The following is a 24,289-nucleotide window of genomic DNA, read 5'->3' as shown; positions in this document are numbered from 1 at the left end:
GAGGAATACTTAAGTTGTCGTAGAATATTCTCTCATTTCTGAAAAGCATGCTCTATCATGACGAATCCATAACACAGTTTCCAGGAATTTGTTACATAGAAATCGGTAAGGCAGAGGTTATAGCATCTACTCAGAGGTCCGGTCTCTCAATGACAAAGGTGTCCTGGTCTGGATGTGAGAAGACCAGGAAGGAAAGAATGACAGGCATCTGTCAATTACACCATGACATGCATCCACATGAGGTGGATAAAAACCCCACCACTTTAAATCATAGGAATCATGGGATCTGGACCCCATAAAAATTCAGAAAATGTAACAATAGGAAGAAATTGGAAAGATGCATGGCAAGATGCAGTGGCAAAGAATTTACTTCGGAGATTCAAAATGTTACTCTTACAAAGTGTGTACAGTCAAGGTGGCATCCCACTGCAGTAATAAGCCCTGACTGGATGAAGTCTTGTTGCCAAATTCGCTGTTAACTTAACAGAGGCTGAATGAGAAAGACAAAAGTACTTTCATGGTCTGACTGACAGAATCAAGGCCTGCTTAACAACTTTGTTCCTTCAGCTCAAATAAATAGCTAAATATGACAAAGATACAGGTCCTCTAGAAGGACTTACGATTTTCCCTAGAATCATAACAGTGAAGTATCCACTACTTTTACCTAGTGTAAATTTTCCTATTAAGTACTTCCCACACTGAGAAAGAAGATATTCTGATGGCATGATCATACAGACTGAGTTTTAATGTGATGTGATTTTGCTGTACAGTGCTGTCTGCATCCCAGGTTTTGTAAGCAAAGGGAAGATCCAAAAAATCCTTCCTTAGATTCAGTGATCTAGAACAGTCTCTGCTGCAGGATCATGAGGGACTTCTCTGCAATAACCCTTCTGTGTGCTCTGTACTGCAATCGGGTATGGTAGAGACAGTAAACAACAATTTTCTACACCACAAGATGAGAACAGCATTTCATGGAGAATCCAGGTTCAGACCAACTCTCAGGTACAACACTGGCATGTCCCTGCTGAAACACAGGGCAACAATCTTACCCTCAGGCTACTCCAAGTCCTGAGAAAAATCAGAAGAATTAGACGCTTTAGAGAATCTTAAATGTTCAGCAGACAACCAGTTAAAAGTACCAACAATCAGACCTATTTCTTGATATACTGTTAGAGATCAAATTCATTACAATAAGAAGATACTACACCACCATTAGAACATACGAGTCCTCTGTATATATCACTTCACAAATCCAGCTTGGGTTTGAGCGTGGAAGTCTTCCACAGTCTGAGTTCTACATATACTCTCCTTCAGTAACTATGCTACACATTCTGAATGCTCAGTTTCTCCAAATGGGCACACCTACACAAACGCAAAGAGATTTTCTCCACTACTGCACCAATCCACCACACGGAAGCTGCCAACTTGCAACCACAAACCATGTTTTGGGCAGTCTACAGGAACGAAAGCCTTAGAAAGCTCAGAGATCTAGACCAATTTAAGATTTAAAATCAACAGAAAGGTACCTTATGCTTTAGGACAGTTAGGCATTCCTGGACAAGCTTCCACTTAAGGAAGAACTTCTGAAGTGCTCATGCCCTGCTGACAGTGAGCTCAGCTAATTTCTGATGATCTTCACACACTCAGAAATCTCAGCTGAGATTGGCTCAAGGTTCCCTTAATTGAGTCAAGTTACAAAGGAACCCCAAACAAGAAGCAAATGTTTTGGTTTTTTTTTTTGCCTCCCACTAAATAATCACTCCACAAAAACATGAATCATCAAAAAAGAAAGAAAAAACAAAACACCCCATTGCCTTCATTGTGGCAAAGATCACACTGGGGGGAAAAAAAGCCTGGACAGTGGTTCCAGTCAACTAGGAAACAAAATCAGAACATAACATGAAAAAATGTACATGTGGAAAACCAAAAGCTTGCCCTTTCAGCAGCGCTAACACTAATTCAGCTGTAATTGTTATCCTGAGCACAACTCACAAATGCAGACTACAGGAGAGGATACCACGCTTATTTCTTCTGTAAAAATCATTCCCCAAGACAGATTAAAAACACTTCAAAGCCAAAAAAATGCAGGTCCTATCAGACCATACTCTCACAAGGTGTCTGAAAAAATGCCAAGTATCTGAGGGGGGAGACGACAGAAAAAAAGAGCACCTAATCTCCAGTACATACCCATCTGTAATTACAATTTTTCATAAATCAGGTCAGACAAAAATGAAAGAGATTAAACTAGACAAGAAAGAGATCGGAAACTTCCAAGCTGAGTTTTCTGAGAGTTGAAGACTGCTATTAAAAACGTAACAAATCTAAGTCCTATTTGCTCCCCTTTCTTCTACGGTCAAGAATCGCCAAGATTACCATTGGCACGGTAACAGCTGGAGAGGATCATTTTACATCACCCAATAAGTGAAAAATTTTAAACATAATCTTTTCTCAGAGGCTACAGTAAAAACCCCAAGAGGAGAAAGGGTCTGTAAAATTCAAGAAGTGAAAAGCAATTGTTTTCATTCTTCAAACAGATCTAATCCTTCACAAGGTAAATTCTCAAATGGCAGTGTAAAGGAAACTCCTGGTCTATCACAGCAAAGACAAAAAGGCTCTCCAATTTCATTTCCAACATTTCCAAGTAGCAGAGGACTATATACTTCCAAAATGACTGAAGAGAAAAATAAACCTGGAACAATCCATAGACATGGTGAGAAAAATGTTTTTATTACAAGTTTGGAAGAGTAAGAACTCTGAAAGACAAAGACCTTGAGAATGATCTGATAATCCCGGTTCTCCTTGCTTGTGGTGTCTCCTCATTTGTTTTCTTTGGAATGGAAGGGAAAATGCACAGCTAGTAATAGCTGAGGGATAGCAACAGCAGCCAAGGACCAAGTACTTCAAATCATATTTGAGAGACAAGAAGAAAAAAGAAAAATCCCCAATATGCAAATGCTGATGTAACCAGCATCAAAATAAGAGCTACAGAAAGAAATGCAGTGGCTTACAAGATGAAGATTAAAATTCCTTTTGCTGTCCCTCTTTCAGACTGCTCTGCATTGCTGTTTGCCAAAACGCTTTCAAGGTCAGCCTGAGTCCAAAGCACGAGGCAAGATCCAGAAGCCAACAACAACCTTCAAGTACCAGCTATCAGAACCAGAGATGAAAATCCTGGACCAGATAGGTCTGCTTAAGTCTTAGAAAGAGGGAGAAGAGACACGCCTCATCTCTTCCCTGGGTGGTAAAAGAAGAAGAACTACAACCTTGTTGGCACTCCAAACTAGGTAACCTGTATGGTTCATATGGCATGTTCATGCACAGAGGAAAAAAAAAAAAGAAACATCACATATCCTTACAGTCATGAGGGTACGTGGGAAGACACCCACACTTAGAATACACAATGTAGATTATGATATTAGAATAAAGATGTCATGTTTTAATCGCACAGTAATGGTGGAACACTGCTGCGTAAGCACCAAGGCATTCATGACAGCAGAACTTCACTAGCAGACAAAGTTGTATCACTAGAACATAGAGTACATTTATTGTAAATGATTGTCTCCCAGGCTATGCAATGTTTAAATACAGATAGCAGGAATTAGTTCTATTACACCCACCCCCTTTTTTTTTTTTTGGTCTTAGTTAGGAACCAGAAAAATATTTAAAGCAAAATGTTTAGCTATTGTTAATTGCACTGCAGTTTATTCACATTATCCATGTGGATCCATTAGGAGACACTTGTAACCTCATCACTTAAGAGAGTAGACAGTGACTGGGTAATTTTTCAAATTTTTAAATTATTTCTAACTTCCCATGTAAACAGTAGCTTAACAGCATGTTTCCATAGTTTAAAAAAGTGAAAGAAAGCTCAATGTCACCAAGAGGAATCTGTAACATCCCATATTAACAGCTTCAAATTCTGTTAAGATACACCCTCTTGAAATGAAGATCCGAAGGAAAGTTCATATGAATACATTCAACACAGACAAACATTTTGATTTTCATCTTGCACTGTACCTTGTCATATTTGCTACTGGAACCAAAGCCAAAAATCAGAAGGTGACCGTGAGAATCGGTACATGCAAAATGCTGTCCATCAGGAGAGCACTTGCAGTCAAAAACTGCACCGTGTCCTTGTCCTTCAATCTGAAATACATCAACATACAAAATAATTAAGTTACCAGAAACACATAATTTTCAATTGAGTCTCAAAACTGTGGTGCTGATGTTGAAATTTATTATAAAATCTGTAAGACAGTATACTGCTAGATAGAAGTTACTTTAAAACATAGTTTACTTTTTAGCTATTCACTTTTCAGTGAATTTTGTAATTATGCTCATGAAAGATGCCAAATTGATAGTAGTAGAAACTGACAGACTTTATCCACAAAGCAGCCACAGTATAGGAAGTGAAAATAAAAGCTTCCCCTTGAACATCCTGCCAATGAGCCTAACCAGAGAGCTGGGTCCAGTTCAGGGCTTAGCCACTACACCCTTTCAATCCTCTGCCTTTTTGCTAAGCTAGCCCAGTAGCATTGGCTGCTGCGGTGTTTCAGAACACCTGCCTGCTAGAAAACGCACTGACAGACAACCCACGTTACACAACTTAGCAACGGCCTGTTTCTGTAATTCCTACTCCTAATTTATTGGAGTGGGGGAGGTGTAGATTTGTGTAAAAACTCCACTTTTTAAAGGAGAACTGCAAAGATTTTAAAAAAGGAATTTTTACCTGATACTCATTTTCTGTTTTCCAGTTCCATTAAGCCAGAACAAATGGGTTTTTGTTTTTCCCTGCAACCTGTCAATCAAGCAGAGGTGACCAATCACCACTCTGAATTTTCAAGTCTTCCGCACCTCTTCAGAAAGCCCCTTTCTATTCTCCCCAGCAAAGCACTTTTGCATTTTCTTTAAAGAGATACCAAACAAATTCTTTCCCTAACTGTGGCAGGCCTATAGACTGCCAGAAAAACCAATGGTATTCAGCCTGCAGGCAGTAACGCTATGCACTTCTGTAGCACCTTCCAGAGGCCATTAGCATTATTTTAAGAAGTTAAGGAACCAAGCCTCAAAAAAACCTGTGAGGTAGGCACTGTTCTCACTATCTTGCAAGCTGAGACAGAGGCAAGAAGTCTAAATCTGTTGCCCACGGTCTTACAACACCACACCCACACCCCTGCACACCCCCCACAACGGTAAAGGCTGCCACACCTACTGCCAATGCTTTCAGGTGTTTGATAAATGTCTGTCTTACTACAAGTACTTTCCATAAAAGCCAAATGAGTTCCTGGATTAGCAGAAGAGGAACATAAACCAAGTTTTATGTTCTATTTTGCCCATGATTCCAGAAGAAACAAACAGAAGTAGCCTATAGAAAGAGATGGAAAATAAAAACAGAGTTTCAAGCGAGTGACACTAACATCACAACAGCTAGGAATGCAGAATTAGTTTAGGCTAAGCAAGATCCAACGATCAAGGCAAAGTTACACCTTTGTGCTGCTTTTTGTACATAGAAAGTTCACCATATTAAGGGGAGATAGTTTGGGGAGGTAGGCAGAAAGAGGAAGGAACTTCAGCCCAAGAATAAGCTTTTCAGATGTAGAGTAAAAACCCGGCAAAGGAGTGCTAACAGAGATTGCTGTTCCCTTTCCCTTCCTCCAACAAAAGAAACATCAAGGTATCAAGCTTCCTAACATTCAAGTCCTTCATAAAGAGAACTTCAGGGTTGTCCTACAGCCTAAGATTTGAAGCCTTTTTGTTTTACAAGGAAAAGAAGGCATGTTGTGGGAAGAATTATTTGCTAACCATGGTGAGGGGAAAAATAAGAAATAGAAAGAAAAAGTCAGACTATTAAGATGATGGGCTTTTTTTAATCCTTCACAGCAAGAAATGGTTTGGATGGACCATGTTCAAGAACACCCTGGAAATTAGATTGTTAGTTGGAAGACAGTCCCTTCTTATGTAAAGGAGAAGAACAGTGATCAGTACAGTGCAAATAGTTTTACTCTAAATGTGGCCAGAATCTGGTTTAAAAAGTGCTTTTGGAAAGGACAGCAGTAAGACCTTTTAGTACAACCCCTCAAGCCTGAGGTACAATTACTCGGAAATAAAGATCCTTAATATTATAAGAACAAAAGGTACTGTTGGGGATAAGCTTCCAAGATACAATTACTATTACAAACTAAAGAGCAAAAGCCTGCTAGAGTGTGCTACCCAGTAGAATTATTTTGAGATTGATAATGACAATTTACAATGGAATTTCTTCAATAATAAAGCTAACACAGAGGAGTTGGGTCATTTGGAACATAAACTACATGTTAAGTTGCAAAAGGGGAAGCTGTAGTAAATCAGTGAAGCTGTAACTTCAGCAAGCAAGAAGGGGGCTCCTTTCTCCACTCCATCCCTTTTAAATCAAAGATGCAAGAACTATATGAAGACTGTATCCCAAAGAAGATAAAATGTTTATTCTGTCTGGAACCTTCCCCTGCTGAATAAAAGGCTGTCAGTGGTGAAGGGAAGAGACCGCTCACAGAAAAAGCTGTCCCAAAGGGCTGCCAAGAATGAACACGTTAAGACACTGCTGGTAGCAAAGCGAGTAGTAAAGATTCTTTGGCCAGAAACAGGGAAAAACCAGTGATGCTACACAACAAGAACTAAGTTAAGATTACTTGTAGACTCAACCCCAAGAACTAAGGTATGTGCCCATACTTTCACTAGCAAGGAAACAGATGGACATCGGTACATCATGAAGGGAGGAATGTTGATGAAATATGAGAATGAAAAAGGGAAGTTACTCTTTTCCTTTCAGTTTTGGAGAGCTTAGTGTTCTCCCCCAAACCATGGAGAACAGCACTGTGAAACTAGTACACGAAGTAACATGTCTTACATGCATAAAAATAATTTGTTGTATGAAAACACACCTGGAAACAGGTGTCTCCCACCAAGAGAGAGAGGGAACACAATAATAAGTCTTTCTGACCTGTTATCAATAGATAGTACAAGAGACACAGGAGAAAAAAAAAATAAAGATTCGAGTAAAATTAAAATGAATCAAAAGTAGAGAGCACCAGACAAGCTTAGCAGACTTTCCTCAGGAAAATAACTCATTTTTTTTTAATATACCAAGAAAATATAATTCATTCAACCTAGCTAGATTTCCCAGCCATGATATGGCACCGAAAACTTAGTTCAAATGGAACAGATTGTGATTCGTAGGAGAAATGCAGAGTAGGTAAACCTGCTAAGGAAAGGATAGCAGTTATTGATTGGTTTTGGAAAGACATACAGAGCTAAAAGGATGTTACCAGTGAAATTCCTCAAGTCAGGCCTTTCTGTTAGCAACTACAGAAAAAATAAGAGCCCATTGACGAAATAAACATTAGGAAATCATCCACTGAGGACAGATTTGGGACATAGCACAAACAGTATCAACTGAAGGAACTAAAAGTCAACAGCACAAAACACAACAGGCCATGAACCTAGTAAGACTATGAGAAATAACTTACTAACACACTTACTGCCAGAAAAAAAAAAAATGCAACTCGGTCTACACACAGTAACACTATGCACTTCTATCACACCTTCCAACACAAGTCATCAGCACTGTTTAAAAAGTCAGTGAACTAAGCCTGTACTAGCCTGAGGTAGGTAACGTTATCTCACTATCTCACTTCCTTCACATTAAGGGACTGAGGCAAATAGCTGGAAACATGGAAAGATCACTGTGTCTTCATTGCAATACATCACGTATAATGGAACAACAAAAAGAAAACTAAAATCCTAAAATAAAGTACATCCAGAAGAGAAAGAGAAAGCCCATACATGCTAGACAAACAGACAACGATAAGAACAACCTCTTCCAAAGCAATACACACAATTTTTGCTTCCCATGTTCAAGACAAAGAAATTTCAAGTGAAACAGCTACAGATAAATGTTCCCACTCATCATGATGATGGAAAATCTAAGAGCTCAGCTTCTTCACAGGGACACTAAGGAAAGAGGACTATTTCGTATGCCTGTACAAAAAGACCTTCCGCAGGAAGAGAACTACTCTACTCAAATGCATAGGAACAAATGAAAACTAGTTACAAGCAACATTCAAACTTGAAAACTGAAATTTAGATTCTAATGATCACAACAATGGTACACTAGAACAACCTTCTCAACCTAGCAAAAAAGCAAAGTTAACGAATTATTATTGAAATATATAACCTCTTTCATAAGTGGTGAAGCTACATCATAGCTGCTCAAGTCAAATCAGTCTCCAAGTATTCTGAAGTTCCTTTGCTTTAAGGAACAATCTCTGATCACAGCATGCTTCCATGGTAAGCCAAAAAATACCTATGGGACTTTCTGCAAAGTTAAAAGCAGTTGCTGCAGACTTGGAGGAGCGTAAAACACACTTTTTTAGCTAGTTAAAAAAAAAAAATCAAAATCAAAAAATCACATAGCTTCTACACTGATTCCAGAACAGTAACAAAGGACCAAACAGTAGGAAGCAGTAATTACATTAAGAGTAAAATGTTTACTAAAAATGTTTCTATCTTCCTACCATCCAAGTCAGTTATTCATTCAGGAATGCTGTATTTGTCTTGAAAGATAAACATATCTATGAAAAGATCTGACAGATCACCCAACCTATGGATGTCTGAAGTTATATCAAGGCTATACAAAAAATATTTATAGCTTTTTTTTTTCTTAAAGAAATTTTTTCTTAATAAACTTCCTGCAAACTCAGTAGTGGCTTCTTGGACTACTAGAGCATTATGCTGGCTTTGGTCTTCAAGATCTGCTCTTCAGGATATGATCTTGTGTACTCCTCAAAGGTGAAACCTCTCAAAAACTTTGAAAACATTTCAGTAGGACTAAACACTGACTGATTCAAAAACCATGTGTCAATAATCTTATTCTTAGTCACTCTGTATTTCAGATGACTACAAAACCTGATCTAAAAATACAGTCCCATATAATCCCAACAAAACTGGATGTCTCTTCAGACTTTATGAAGGCCACAACATAAGAAATAACAGTTTTTAAATCTCTGGTTGACACTGGAGACTACAATACATTGTCCACATAAGCAAGCAGTATGCTTTTGGACATTAGTCCAAAAAAATCACCTGATGTGGCAGAAAATCCATGCACAGAGCATTCTGCTGAGCTGTCCTAGATGGAATCTGATCTTCCATGTTGTTCTTCTGACAGGGACTCCAATTTTTTGGTATGTCATTTAGGCTAAAACTAATCAAGTGGTTGCCAACAGAGATCTAGGTAGGCCATGCAGGTTTACTGATTAACAAAAAGGAAACAATGTTGTAAGCGATATGATAATGCTGTTAGGGCTTCAGAGTTCACCAGGTTGCATTGAAAGTAGAAGTAGCATTAGAAAGTAAGGAACTGCATCGCACAGATCAGTGAAAGATCAGACCTCAGAAGATAGGCAGGAAAAACAGCAAGACACACAGACACAAGGAGGCATAGCACAGGAATTGGCTGTAATGAAGTGTCCACTCAACACTAAATATAAAGGACAAAGTCAACAACCAGCTCTCTGAAGGAGCAGGAGCACACAGAAAAATCCAACTGCAACTTAGTAGCCTCTGCTTGATTGACAATTTGCAGGAAGAAACCCTTTTGACCTGAATCAGTTGATGCCATAACACTGACAGTAAATTCTAAGCAAAACAAGGATTAAACTGTACTAAAACATTTGAACAGTCGTTAACAACAGGGGATGTGTGTGTCCAAATTCACAAAAACTAGACTTCATTGCCATTAAGAAATACATACATGGGGCAGTACCCAATTTTTCTTGCTGATTTGTATGAAAACATAAGACATGGCAGAAGAGGGCAGAGAGCCTGGTGGGGGAAACAACCAACACGTCACTGCATCCAGATGGTTTGATTCTTCAACCGTAGTGCAGACTCTCCATTAACTGCAAGTAGGGTCAAAATTACACCCTCTACAATTTCCATTGTAGAAATTAGGAAAATTCATTATGGGCTGCTTGACCTTGACCTTCTTATAGTCAAGTTTTGTATATGACAATTTCAGTCACTGCTTATGCTAACAGCTTCAAATAAATCTACAATATATCCAAAGATCACAAATCTAAGAAAGTGTTTCTATTAAAATTTTTCAAAAGATACATTATGTGTCAGAAAGTTAGGGAAAATGTGTAAGCTTGAAAAAGGACCGTGCAATGCAACTATCATACATCCTATAAAAGTAATGAAGGACCCACTTGGAAAGAAATGCATGGAACCAGGAACAGTACCAGACACCTTTACATTAGGTAGACAACCAGCTAGCTACAGACTTGGGGACAAAAACCTCAGACATTAGCTTCAGCAATCTTGTCCTATTTCTTAACGTCTTTTTGGCCAGAACTTTCAACCTTAACATCAACATGTGGGGTTTGGGTTTTTTTTTAATAATACGTAACATTTATCTGCATTTGCACAGATTAACTAGTATCTGGCTATGAAAAGGCATATATTCACCACGGCAACTTCACATAGTGAATGTAAAAGAAAACTTGTATGAATGTATCCACTTGCTTCAAGCTTTCTCACTTGTGACAGTACACATTTACCATTTCAAAAAACAAGCTTAACATTTTAAATACAACTACTGCTTTAGATTATTGTTATAATATGTATGACTACATTTTCTGATTTTGTGCCAGCATTTCCAAGAAGCATAACCTCTTTCATTAAGACACCATTTGAAATAGCAGCAGCACCTTAGAGCTATACAACTATAATCATCACGTAACCAGAAGAGGGTGGCCTTACAAGGCAGGTTAGTATCTGCTAGCTCATTTTACTACTCCGTTTGTTTTCAAAGCAATCAAATGAAATAAAGGAATTTCAGAGATCACCTTCAAAACAAGCATATCAAATCCATTTTTTGCTTCCTCAGCCCAAGGCTTCTCAGGAAAGAAGAAACCTGAAAAAGAAAACTAAGGACCAAAAAGAGTAACTGGGGTTGTTTTTTTTTTCCTTTACTATAGCACAGTCGTAAGAGCTTGGGTCTAAACTTCAAGACTGGTCAGGAAATCATGCGACCTAAAGTCAAGTTTGCGAGTATTCACAAACAAGTTCTACTCTTTTGATCATATGAAAGCATTACACACCTCACTGCATAAAACATTACAACATGGCCTAATGAAAGCTACTGCAGCACAGTAATAAGTAAATGAGGTTTTAACAAGCAGTCCTGTATCATCACAAGGTCCTTCAAACACACCTTTTCTTCTACCTATCTTTTCTAGTGTTAACTGTTAGAAATATGGTCACGTTGTCATCCTTTAAGTGTGAAAAGGAGATACTGGAGTCTTGTCAAGCATAGAGACAGAGATCTTCTAATGAAGTAAAACCTCTGTTCTTCACAACTATTACTTCAGGAATACCCAGACATAACCACTACAGCTTTTCAAAAATGTCTTATCAAGCTTTATTTACATGATTGCCTCACTTCACATACCTGACATAGACGTATAGAGATTAAAAAGGAAATCTAAAATTAATTGATAATAAATTTTGAAGTAACAATATACAGTCATAGAATCATAGAACAGCTTCAGTTGGAAGAGACCTTCAAAATCATTGAGTCCAACCTTTGTCCTAGTTCTACCAACACCACTAAACCATGTACCTAAGTACAGCATCTACCCACCTCTTAAACACCTCAAGGGATGGTGACTCCACCACCTCCCTGGGCAGGCTGTTCCAATGCCTGACAAACCTTTCAGTAAAGAAATTCTTCCTAATATCCTGCCTGAACCTCCCCTGGTGCAGCTTAAGGCCATTTCCTCTTGTTCTATTGCTTGTTACTACGGAGAACAGACCGACCCTAGCAAAACTTTCTTCTTCCTAAAATTCTTCCTTTCCTTTAGGCCCTTCTCTAAAAACTAAATAATGCTGAGAAAGGTATTTGCTTAAAAACTACATAAACCAGCTGTGGCATTTCTCCTCCTTTCAGATATTTTCCCTTTCATTTGTGGTAAAAAAATCCCCACACATGAAGCTGGTCATGCTAAGTAGCTCATCTTAAGTCTTGCTAAGAAATCCTGACCAGCTGTCCCAAGTACAGCTCTGCATTTTTATATTTCAGGTAACAAGCACTGTCCCATCAAACTTGAGATTTGATTAGAGAAGCCAACCCAAGCTGCTGGTCAACTTGATAAGACAGTATAAGACATCCGATGCTGCACAAAACAAGTCATAACCTAAACAATTCTATCACTAGTAAGTTTGCAGTTTCCTAAACTTTTTTACCCTGCTGCAAGGCTATAAGCTTTTTTGGGTTTGGTGGTTTTTTGTTTCTCTTTTTTTTTTTTTTTTTCTTATAAAGATCACTAACTTCTGCAGTACTTTCCTAACTCCAACTAAGAACGTAAGCAAAAGATGAGCCTACAGGTTTGTTAGCAACACTAATAAAGTAGCTTACGCCTATTAGTACTGCATGTTCAACAACAGTTTATGTTTAAGTACTTTGAAAAGTTTTTCAGTACCAAGAACTTACAGTTGCTGTTCCCTGTTAACGTACTTAAGGGGAACGATTATGCTTAGGTTTTCATGTGGCAATATAACACAAAGTCAAAGTAACTTTAGAGTTGCTGAAAGGATCCATAACTCTTTACAGAAGGTTCCAGTAAGACATCCTTTAATCTCTGAACTCCAAGAACAAAAAGTTTTGTCCCCATTTTTCTTTTAGCTGTTACAAATTCTCTTTAGAAGAAAAAGGAACAAAAAAAAAAAAAAAGGAAACGTAACTTTGTTTATCCACTTAAACCCAGACTTTCTCCTAAAATCTCAAGTAATTTGCTTCTGGGCTGACAATTTTAAATGTTGGTCAAAATCACGTATTGCTAAATTTATATTAAAATTGCAACTGCAAAAACTTCTATCTTGTTAGAAAACTGACACTTTTCAGTTCAGCTGCTTATACTGTACCTGGTTTAATGTATGTTTTTTAATACAGACATTAGAAACCCTGTTCATCACACCAGCCAAATCTTTGAATAAGCTATTTAACATTCTGTGAAACAAACACAAAAGTGTTCAAGTTTTTTGTTTAAAAAATATTCATATTTAAAGTTTAAGTTTCATCAACTGTTGCTAATTAATAAGCATATTGGAAAGAACACATGCAGCTCACAAGCTTGCTAGTTCTGGATACAATGCTTATTTACATTGAATTTAAGTAACATGTTTTACTTGAAAGTGTGGGACTATTCATCATGAGCTTCCAACGGAAAAGTGCCTAGAATGAAAGTAAACACCAACCAAAAAAAAAAAAAAAAAATCACTGAAAACACAAAAGAAGCCTCATCCTACCTTACAGCAACTACAGCCATTAAAGACATGGTTGTCCTTCTAGGTCTCAATGAAAAAGCATGTCTTAGCCTCAGGATCAGAGTTGTTCAAAAACAGCCAAGAAATGCAACTGTACCCTGTATCTTCTCCAACACTGATGCAACAGGCAGGTGGTCAGCTTCTCCCTCAGGCTTTACAATTTTAGAGTTTTGGGTTTGGTTTTTTTCCCCTCTTTTTTCTGATGGTTTCCGTAAAAGCAGGACAGAGGGCATAAGAATGACAAACACCAATTCAAGCAGTAACAGTAACACTGCCGTAAGAAATCATCCACTATTCCTGAAGTACCAATCGGGTTTCCAGGGCAAGCAACGTTTACTCAGTGACACAGAGGAGAACAATGGCATTTCTGGGAGAGATTAAAGCTCTTCTTTCAGAAATGTAACAGTTAGTTGTCTTTTCAAAGGAAGCTGAAGGTGGGAGAGGGGGAGAACAGGTTCAGTGAGAAATTTTTTCTTTTTTTCTTCCTAATCAAAAAGAATCAGGAGGTTGCTTCAAATCACTAGTTTACAGAGCTCGAGTTGTAATGCATTTCTGAAACATACTCATCATATTTCTGTACATTCTGATGAAATGTGCTTTTGCATTTAGAAAAAGACTCATCATCAAATTTGCAACAGCTGGAGATATACAGTGTGACCCTTAAGTGCCAAAGGCTATGGTGGCTTAGCCTTTCAGCAAGTCAGATAAAAGTCACAAAAGTAGGAGCATCTTTAAGTATTTGGATCTGTGAATTTAATACAAGATCATAAAAACATTCTTTTTGTGTTAGTATTTCAAAGCAGAATACAATGAAAGGACTAAGGCCATCTTTGCACTGAGTTCAAAGAGGGTTCCAGCACCACCACCCACCCAGAGTGCGTTGCAAAGGACACCATAATACACGACAGTGCTCAGAACGACTGTCTTAGCGCTAAGGTAACGCAACAAGATTCAGTCCAAATAAACTCTTCACAACCACTAGAAGGAATACATAAAGATTACAAGCAGGCAAAAGTCTGACCTTAACAGATGTTCAGGCACACAAGAGGCCCAAGGCACACGAATCACGTCAGACATAAGAGAGCCTGCTACCAGCTGCAGCAAAGCCTACCTTCGCAAAGATGCAACTTGCAATGAGAGTCAATCCAGTAAGACAGAAGAGACATCTAGTCATGGAAGACCTTTTATTTATTGTTGGTTTTGTTCAGTGTTTTTTTGAGACCAGGAGAATAATTTTTTAAAGGCATCAGTATTCCTACTTGATTAATTTCTACATCACACAAGGATTTCTTAAAGACCGTAAGGCTAGTCTTTATCAACTAATCCACAAGCTTCCCGCTGCAGTAGCTGCAATGCCTACTTAAAAAATCTGCCGAGTCAGGTATCAGATTTGGGCAAAGTAATTACACTCAAAGATACAGTACAAAAACTCAATATTCTGTAGTGACAAAGGCTGTAAAAATTCCTGTTCTCCCCTAGTTTTTCATCCATTGCTACTGTAATACAGTTTTCATACTTTCAACAGCATACTTTTAAGTAACTGCAGTCACCATATGTTCCTGCAACTGTTCGTAAAGCTATGCTGTAAATCAAATTATTTAAAAAAAAAGAGAGAGAAAAAAAGAACAGAGCTACAGGTCTGTATACATCCTAAAATCTTTTAGGAAACTTTAATATTCTCCTACAGGGCAGCCCACTCACAGGACAAGAACTATTAGCTTTACCACAGGAGTAACTTATACTTTAAGGCTCCAGGCAGAATGCCTTTTGCAAGCAGTTTGAATCAGCAGAGCTCAGCCCTGAAAGGTACTGCTTAAAGGAAAGCATGCTTAAATGAAAATACCCAAGTCCAAAAAAGTAAAAATCAGGGGCAGGACCATAACACCACAAACCTATTTGGGGTCAGACTTGTGGAACACCAGTACCTAATGTCCACTTTGCAACACCAACAAAAACCCAGTCACTAAACCAAACAAAATCTGGTGCATCCACCTAACATTACGAGGCACCTCCTTTTTGATCTGAAAGATTCTTAACTCCCTGTAGTTTTCTTTTTCCCCCTCATACATTCTAGGAATTGAGAAAGTTCTCCTTAAAGCCTGCAGGAATGACAAGCATAAGGCTAAACTGCAGCACACACCATCCAAGTGCCAACCCTGGCATTCCTAACAAATCAAGAGCATCAGTTCTATTAAGAAGTAACTCAGTGGGAACACCTGAAAGAAAACAGATTCTGTGACAACAGCAGAGCAGTGTGCAGCTTTTATTTATGACCTAACAGAGCACTAATCCTGCAAGTTCAAGAGCTTGCCTAAAGCTTAAAGCCAAAGGTTATATTTTTCTCTTTTTTTAAATTATTTTATTGTCTTTTATTTTTTAAATTTAATAAATTAAAATTATTTAAATAAAATATATTTATTTTATTATTTATTATCACTTCCTAATTTACCTAAAAGATGATTTCCATACCCAAGAAGACAAGCCCAGCAGAAGTGCCTAAACCCATAGGCTACAGATTCACGCCTCTCCAGTGACTAAACTTCAAGAGAAAGTTGGGAAAGTCCTGTCTATATAGCTTTATAGCTGAGATGCCCTCCTAAGTCAGTGGCAGATGTTGAACTAAACGCCTTGCTGCTGATTAGAGAGCAGAATCTAGGTCTTCCATTTCCCAGCTCAACAGATTAACACTAGTTAAGGCAATCCCAAAAGACGAGGGCCACCTGCTCCTGTGCCATGCTTTCAGGAGAGCAGGGACATCCCTCAGTTATTGGAAAGGTGCCTTACCACACAAGGGATCCAGATACTGCATTGCAGCTTTGAGTAAGAAACTGCATTTGAAACAGATCTTTTATGTACATTATCACACAGGGGCATCACTAGACAGCCCACTATTTGGTGTATTTTTTTTTCCTGGATCATCCACTAAGATACCTAAACCTTATATACTGCTTAGTAAACTAAACCTTATATACTGCTTAGTAAACTGTGAATTTGGTAAGATACTGCATTCCACTTTGGAGACTAAGGACCTTGGTCCCAAATAACATAGGTGCCATAACAGTCAAGTCCTGCAGTGAATCTAGGCCCTGGGTAACGAGCCACAATCTAAAACATTTACAAGGGTTTGTGCTGTCCTTCTGTAGCAAAACCACTATTTCTGTGAAATATACAAGCTCTGAAACAGTTGGCTGCAGCAACCACTTACAGTTTATTACCCTGTTTCTTCAGAAATCTGCTAAATGCTTACTTGTACCTGGGAAATACAGCATGTGAAACTACCCTAACATTACAACACTGAAGCCTCATTGATTCCTTGGGAAAATGAATGACACTGAGAATGCACTTTTCATTAGCAGCTGTATTAAGTCAGGACTGGCAGGTATACTGCACAGGCCCCAAAACAAGTACCTGTATTGGCATATGCAATTTCAAACCATCCCAGGACTTATTTGCTGCATCTCAAAATTGCCTAAAAAGCTTTTAACCCTCTCATCCTCTTGATACTTCCAGTCTCTGGGGCAGTGAATACATTCCCTGAGTCTAGCTGACTCGTGTCACTGAATCAAGCCAGTTCTGAACGCCTATGAACTCTGACACTGAATTATGTGATACTTGCAGAACTAGATTAAATGAAGTCAAGACTACAGGTGAAAACATGGAATATAAAAAAATATATGCATACTTAAAGTAAACCCACACGTGCAGACAGTCACTTATGGAACAGAGTTTACTATGAATTATAAAACCCAAAATCTGGCAAACAGACCAAAAATGCTTCAAATTAACCGTGACTGCACCAATTGATTTAATAGAAAACCTTAAGTTTAAAAAACTGGGAGAGAATGTTCTGTAAGACCACCAGAGTCTCCTAGTGTCACCTATCCGTAACCAGCAAGGCACAAATAAACTCCTGATTCTCCCATTTAAGTTAAATACAAAACAAAAAGTGCATTTGGTTACTATGGCTTTGCAATTTCACATTCACTGACTGGATAAAAGCAGTTAAGTTTCAAAATGATTGACACTGTCTGCATCCCTCGAATTTTGATGATTTTTTTTTTTTTTTTCTGCTGACGATGAAGTAACTTGAGGGGGTGAGGGGTGGGGGAACTACTTGAAACCACCCAATTCTACTTCAGGGATTTGCTACAAGGCTTTACGTGTACCAAGCAATCCATTTAGGATGGAAATACCTGCCTGGACTATCATTAAGAGAACAGTCACCTAAGATTTTCCTAGTTCAACCAACACCCTCAAGGTCTGCGATTTTTTTAAGGGGCTTTTGTTATGACAAAGTCATCCAGCGCTGGTACCACAGGCACGGTTTTGCCAGGCAATGATACTAAGAGGTTCTTGAATGGTAAAGCAGGTGTATCATGTCATTCAACTCTCAGGTCTGGTTCCTCCAGATGATGTTCTCTGTCTAATCCAAAAGAACCCAAACTGTAGAAATTTCCCATCCCCTGAGTACAAATACTATTTTTCAGAAGGACGAGATGACATACTGAGTAAGCCAATGAAGGTTACAGCGGTTATCAGAGTAATTTAATAGTGGCTAATCTAATGATGTTGCCAGCTGACATGCCAGTTCAGAAATTGGGAGAAGACTGGTAGCTCTGTATGTATTCATGTCCTCTCTTAGTAAACCACTTAACATTTGCAGCTCTGCAGAGATGACTATGCAATCCAAGTCTCATGGTCTATAAGCATTCCTCTTCCCTGCTCCCATCATCTAAGAAAACCTTTAATTTCCACCCATGTCTTTTGAAGCATGAGACATAGAAACTAGACTGGCTAGTGAAATATTCAGAGACTGCAGAGATGCCTCTCTTGCATACATGTCTCATATGACTTATTCATTGGTTTGAGACAAAATGACTACTAGATTTACAATTCCCCTCACCTCACACAGCAGGCAGACTTTCTCACATTAATTTCTAGCATGGAGCACAGATTACCAGCTGCTGAGATCTTCTGATTATCTACACATTTATCCGACTCCAAAGATCTTAAGATGTATGTGATTTTTACCCTTTTTAGGTGTTTGTGTTGCACTGCACCCTTGAAATAAGTGTTTCAGCCTTTTAGGGGGTTGCCTAATGTCACAGGCATCTGTAATTTAGATGCTGATAGCTCTTGCATGGACTTGTCTTATAAAGAGCAGATGAGCTCAGCCTCTTCTGACCTTAAATTCCATTAAAACTATCACACATAAATCATAAGTAGTATTGGAAAGGCAACCTAACCATGCAACGAGAACACAGACCTCAACCAGTAACAGTGAATAGCACTGAGTAACGATCGCTACTCATAGCCCCAAGATGATTACCTCAGACTCTTCATAAGTTCAGTTACAGAAATCAATGCAGAGGGAACAATACTGAACCTAGGTCAGTGCTGAAGGAGTCTAAGCTGCTCTCTCTCACACTAAGCTTGGCAGAATTTCCTCAGAGACTTTATGAACTCTACTGTACATCTCAAAATCTTTCTTTAGATTCAGAGTGACCTTCCTGGCTTGATTTCTAAATGCCCTTGTTTTTTTGTAGTACATCTATGGCAGGTCTCTTCTTCAGATGATCTTCTTTATGCTGGTCTCCAAGACTGCCATTCCACTATGGCTGAAGGCTGGGTGAAGCCCATTTGCCTACTCTCAGCATACTCAATGATTCTTCATATTCTAGAAAGACTTTCGTAATTTTCTCGAGGAGACAAAGTCTGAATTGCACAACACATCATTACCTTCTTGAGGAAAAAGATATATACAAAGACCCACTTAGTATCAAGAAACAGATGAAAATACCTGTTGCATCCATCTTCCAGAAGAATTACTTTAGTGCAGAACAGACCAAATTTGAAACCTGCATGTGGAGGAGCTCTGCACAGAAAGGCTGACAGTATTCAGTCCAATGGGCCAAGCATACAACAACATTGTATGAGATCAGGTGACTCCTGAAGAGCTTTAGCCAGATTAAGAATTAGCAATGCAAAAATAAACCAAGTTCCACCTTGGTTCCCTAGGCAGGAAACAGAGCACTAAAGGAGGGTCTCTGTCACCCTGTCTCTTACGCATGATCTCTGACAATGTAAACTAACATTCCAATTTCATGTGGATGAAACATATAGAAAGATGACACTATGAAATACAGCCAAAGAAACAACTTCTTACATTTTACAGATTTAATCTTTGCCCCACTAAACTGAATAGGAATTTATCTTGACTTCACTGGATGCAGGATCTTGCCCTATACACAAATGAATGCTTTGAGATGGCCTGCACAAGAACGTACTAAAAGCAAAAAGTTTAGAAAGGTTGCTTGGGCATATCTCCATAGAGCACAATAATTACCATGTTGAAGTAAGACCGGATTTTGACTCCTCTTGCCAAATCCCAAACTATGACATTTCCATCATGTCCAGCAGAGAAGAGAACTCTTGGATCAAATGGATGAGGTTCAAGTACAAACACTTCATCTTCATGTCCCTGAAATTAAGATACCGCAAGATGAACAAGAAGATTCTCTCAAATATGTACCCAGGAATTCAATATGATAACACTAGCAGCTGCAACATCAACCTATGAAAGTGTCCAGCAAAGAACAGCTACTTTGACCACATGGTTGTTTGTTTGCGGCAATGTATTATACTCTTCTCTCTCCAGTCGCAATTTTTGCTTCCCAAGTATGTCAAGCAAGTCACCTTCACAAGTATGCCCCAATACTTTTGCCATGATTTTAAATCATTACAGTCCACTACATTTGGTATTTTTGGTCTTAATGCTCTGCAGATTGTGATTTGTTTAGGCAGAGTAGCAGTTAGAAATTTCATTTAGATGCATAAAGAATCAAATATATAATTAAAAGTTAGAAAACAACATCTCCAAAATTGATACTAAATTTTAAAGCTTTGCATGAAATAGTTCCATCTGTAGCAGAGCATCTAGTTACCGAGTGTTACCTATCTTCTCAGTCCAAAAAAGGTATCAGACACTAGTAAAAATGTTGTTTAATTTATTCTAGCTAGAAGACCTTTTTTTATACTCATGGCATGATTAGTTGCAGAAGCGTGTCTGTTTAAACAGGACAAATCTATCCATTAGTGGTATTTCAAAACATTTGTCCCATTAAATAAAGGTAAAAAGAAACAACTGTTTCCTTCTCTCCTTCAAGACAGCACTTTTTTTCTTCCTAAAGTCCAAAATTATTTCCAGACATCTTGAACAGTAATGATTATTTGCAACTTTAAATGTTTATTTTCTAATAAGCAGCTGACAGACATCTCTATTACACTTCAATTATCTGGAAACATTCGTTAAGGCAGTTTTCAGACAGAAAAAAACCCCATAAGAACTTTGACGTTGTCTACATAAATTTTGCATTCAGGATTGATAACTCAAGATGAAACACCTTACCATAAGAATATGAATGAGTTGGCCAGTGAAAGAATTCCAGACTTTCAGAGTCATATTATTTACTGCAGTTATAACAGAGTTGTCATGGCGGTCCCATGCCACCATGGTTACTTTCAGCTTTGTGATTTTATCTTCAACTCCTTGTAAACTTTGTCTGAAACAAAAGAGCAAAAAGTTTCAAAGCAATGCTAGTTTGCCAAAACATTTTTATGTCCCTAACAAGTGAAAATACTTCTGTATTTTGCTTTACTATTAAGAATAGAAGCATTGAGTCTTCAAGATACTGGAGAAATGAGAGATGTTTTCTATTATGTAGCATGTACAACCACAAAAGAATTGTACATGCTTAAACAATGACTCTAGGGTCCTCTTAGTATCTTGAAGAATATGCTGACCTGTTTTTCCAGAAAATGCCCTCCAATACATGACCTAACCCAATCAAATTTGATAGCTACAGTATTTGTTGTGACATTTGAAAAGTGAAAATCCAAACTATTCAACCAGTGAACAATAATTTGTCCTCGAAAGTACTTGTAATAAGTAGTTATAAATATGGAGAGAAGTATTCTCATATCTTTAAATGAGTTGAATTCTCAGGCTATATTTAGTACTATACCACCACCCTTACCACCTCACTTTACTATCAGTAATAATGGCGCTTAATCTCGTGTTATACCTATGAAAACCAAACACTAGCCATCTGTAATATAATCTATCAGAATACTCAAAAATTACATTTTTGTCAGTGTGGTTTAAAGATGAATCACCACTGAACTCTTTAGCACATTAATTTCTGGGAAAACCTCAACCAAATGCAACAATAGCATGTTACCACCAAGTAAGCGGACAAAATACAGAATCTTCCATACAGTAAGCACTACAATACATTACACAACGGTATATATTGTACAACTCAAGAACAGAAAATGTAGTTAGAGCCAGATTCGTTTCTAGATTCAATGCAGAACCCAGGAGGCTTTATAAGCTGAATTCACTCTTTCCTTTCAGTGCAGCAATTTCATTTTCTTTGCTAAAATTGTGCTTGTGCAGAAAAGATCAGATTTGGAACTGCACTCATCCCTCCAGTCAAAAGGACAAAACAGAATTCAGCTTTACTGAAATGAGCAGTTCAGTTTCTCAAAGAAGTTTGGCATTTCTGACCACAACGAAGACGAATCCATTCCTGTTTTTCCCAGGATTAGTTAAAACTAAGAATTTTTACAGGCTGCATTTTCAAGAGAATAACCCAGTCTGTTCTCACAGTATCAGTGTTTTATACACTCTTGTCCAACAGTTTTATACTAATGTTTTCTTGCGTGTGCCTATAACTGACAAGATACTCTCTGATCTAAATATGTAACTAAACTATAGATTATTTAGCCTTCTCTTGCATCCCTCTCTTGGCCTTTCAGACATCTTTCCACAGGTTTACTCCTGAAGCCATTTAAAATTTTTTTCTATTAAATACCATCCTTCAAACCACTCAGTATGATCAGTAATGGGAAAAAGGTTTACCCTTAAACCCATTATAAATCTTTCTAATGTATATCAGTTGGAAAACATCTCTATGCCAAAATAAAAAGGTGCAATTCATTCTTAACCTTCAAGCTTTTTGTTGCTTGTTCTAGTGTACAGAAGTTTCCCATACCTACAAAGCCAATAAAATTCTCAGATTGTTTTAACAAATGAGAACCAATTACAAAGCAAGTGATTTATTTGCTCTAGCATGTGGTATGAAAGAATCCAATACTGCTTTTCTGGGCGTGCAGATCCCACAATAACTTTAAGTATTACTAAAATGCAAGCAGTCTTGAGAATAGATCTGACCTGGTTTTCTTGCTCCAGAAATAAATACCTATGTAAAAAGCCATATAAATTTGACCTTTAATGGGTTTTGAGTGTCTTTTATTCTTTTAATCTAATCAAAATACTAGTGGAGCTGTTATCAGGACAAGCTGGTTTCCACAGCTCAATATGTAGTCAAATACTTGTTTTCATTGGATTTCAAGAGCTAGACAAGCATATTGTGCATTTAAGCGATAATAATTTAAGAAGGTTTTCCTCCCACTCTTTCTTTTTCCTTTCCCTTTTTTAAGTCAGTCAGCAAATCATTATCAATGGCCTTCAAGTATCTATCTGACAGCAGAACATTCTACACCACTTACCCTGCTGGGCGAGTAGCCATATCTAATAAAATGCTTTTCCATTCCCTTCGCTTAAATTGCCAGATTCGCGCTGTTCCATCACGGCTTCCACTCACAAATCTAACAAAAGGGGAAAAAAAAGTTACTCAAAAGCCAGATCTGTACAGAAAAGACACTTGAAAACTGAAGTTCCAGAATTTAGAATTCAAAAAGGGAAGCTATAAGTAGGAAGTCCAAACAGCATCAGAATGCCGTACAACTCGTTTGAGGTGAAGAACACTTCCCATACCAGTAAAAAAACCTGAATGCCTGCAAAAAGTGGAACCTGCTTCCCTGTCCTCAGCCCCTTCCAAACTAACTGTACTTGGCCAGCCGGTGCACCTTGCGGAGTTACAACACTGCTCTGGCACAGGGACACCAGAACCCAACGAGCATTCTAAGGAACTGACCCTACCACACCAGGTAAAGCTGAGGAAGAAATTTAAGGGGTAAAAATAGCCGAAGGGCCAGGAAAGCCCTGCAAGCAGAAGTATAGATGTGATTTAAAATAAACACCACCTACTCCCAGTAAGCTAGCACTCTATGTTAAGTATTACGATACTCATCTAAAGAATAGTTTCCCAGCTTGAGTTTCTCCCACACCTTTTTCTTCCCCCTTTTTGAGGTGCAGGGGTAGGAGCAGAAAGAGGTGGGTGGACCACAATGAAGCTTGATTTACAACTATTTGTATAATAATAAAAGCGTATATTAGAACATCAATTAAATGAAGTGTCAGGATTCATAACAAACTGAACTGTTTTCTTTAGCATCCTTCACATCCAACATCCAGAACTTACAGTGAAACATTAAAAAACTAGCTAAACAAAATATTGTTACATTTAGTGTGATAGTTTTCCTGTATCTAGCTGTCACTTAACTGAAAAAAGGTATACATTTTTAAACATATCTTAAAATGCATATATTTTATATACAAATATACACACATATACATCCCGAAGAAGAAGTTTCAAGTATTTTTATACTCCTTGATTTTGGCAAATTCAAAATACTTTAATCATTCATTACAATGAAAACAAATGTAAAACTGAAGGAGTATTACTAAAACAGTGAGAATCCAAAAGTTATAGATGATTTTACTGGATGAACATCAAAACAGAAAGCAATTTTTTTTTTTAAAAATAACTACTTCCAGAAACTGATATTTACAAATGGCCACAAGGTCAAAAACTAGCTCTGAATAAATAGTGTGCTTACCTGCTACTACTATTAGAAAACTGAATGCTGTCAACTTTGTCCTATAGGGAAGAAAAAAAAAAAAAGGATAAAAAAAAGAAAAAATCAAATAGGATCACAAATTATCCAGATTTATCCAAAT

At 37.9% G+C, this 24,289-nt stretch overlaps 1 protein-coding gene across 2 annotated transcripts in view; it reads right to left on the bottom strand.

Annotated features, from left to right (window-relative positions):
- Nucleotides 1-24,289, bottom strand: part of PHIP (PHIP subunit of CUL4-Ring ligase complex) — a 116,541-nt gene that overhangs the window by 46,874 nt on the left and 45,378 nt on the right. For both annotated transcript variants that reach the window (XM_086482487.1, XM_086482488.1), the window contains exons 12-16: nt 24,169-24,209; nt 22,936-23,034; nt 20,771-20,924; nt 19,709-19,843; nt 4,018-4,146 (exon numbers count right to left, since the gene is read on the bottom strand). In XM_086482487.1, coding sequence (XP_086338613.1) covers nt 4,018-4,146; nt 19,709-19,843; nt 20,771-20,924; nt 22,936-23,034; nt 24,169-24,209 — 558 coding nt within the window. The remainder of the gene's footprint in view (nt 1-4,017; nt 4,147-19,708; nt 19,844-20,770; nt 20,925-22,935; nt 23,035-24,168; nt 24,210-24,289) is intronic.

The sequence above is a fragment of the Leptosomus discolor genome, chromosome 2, assembly GCF_034619465.1.
Source record: "Leptosomus discolor isolate bLepDis1 chromosome 2, bLepDis1.hap2, whole genome shotgun sequence".
NCBI lineage: Eukaryota > Metazoa > Chordata > Aves > Leptosomiformes > Leptosomidae > Leptosomus > Leptosomus discolor.
The sequence above is the reverse complement of the archived record's forward strand: the minus strand, read 5'-3'. Positions and strand labels throughout refer to the sequence as shown.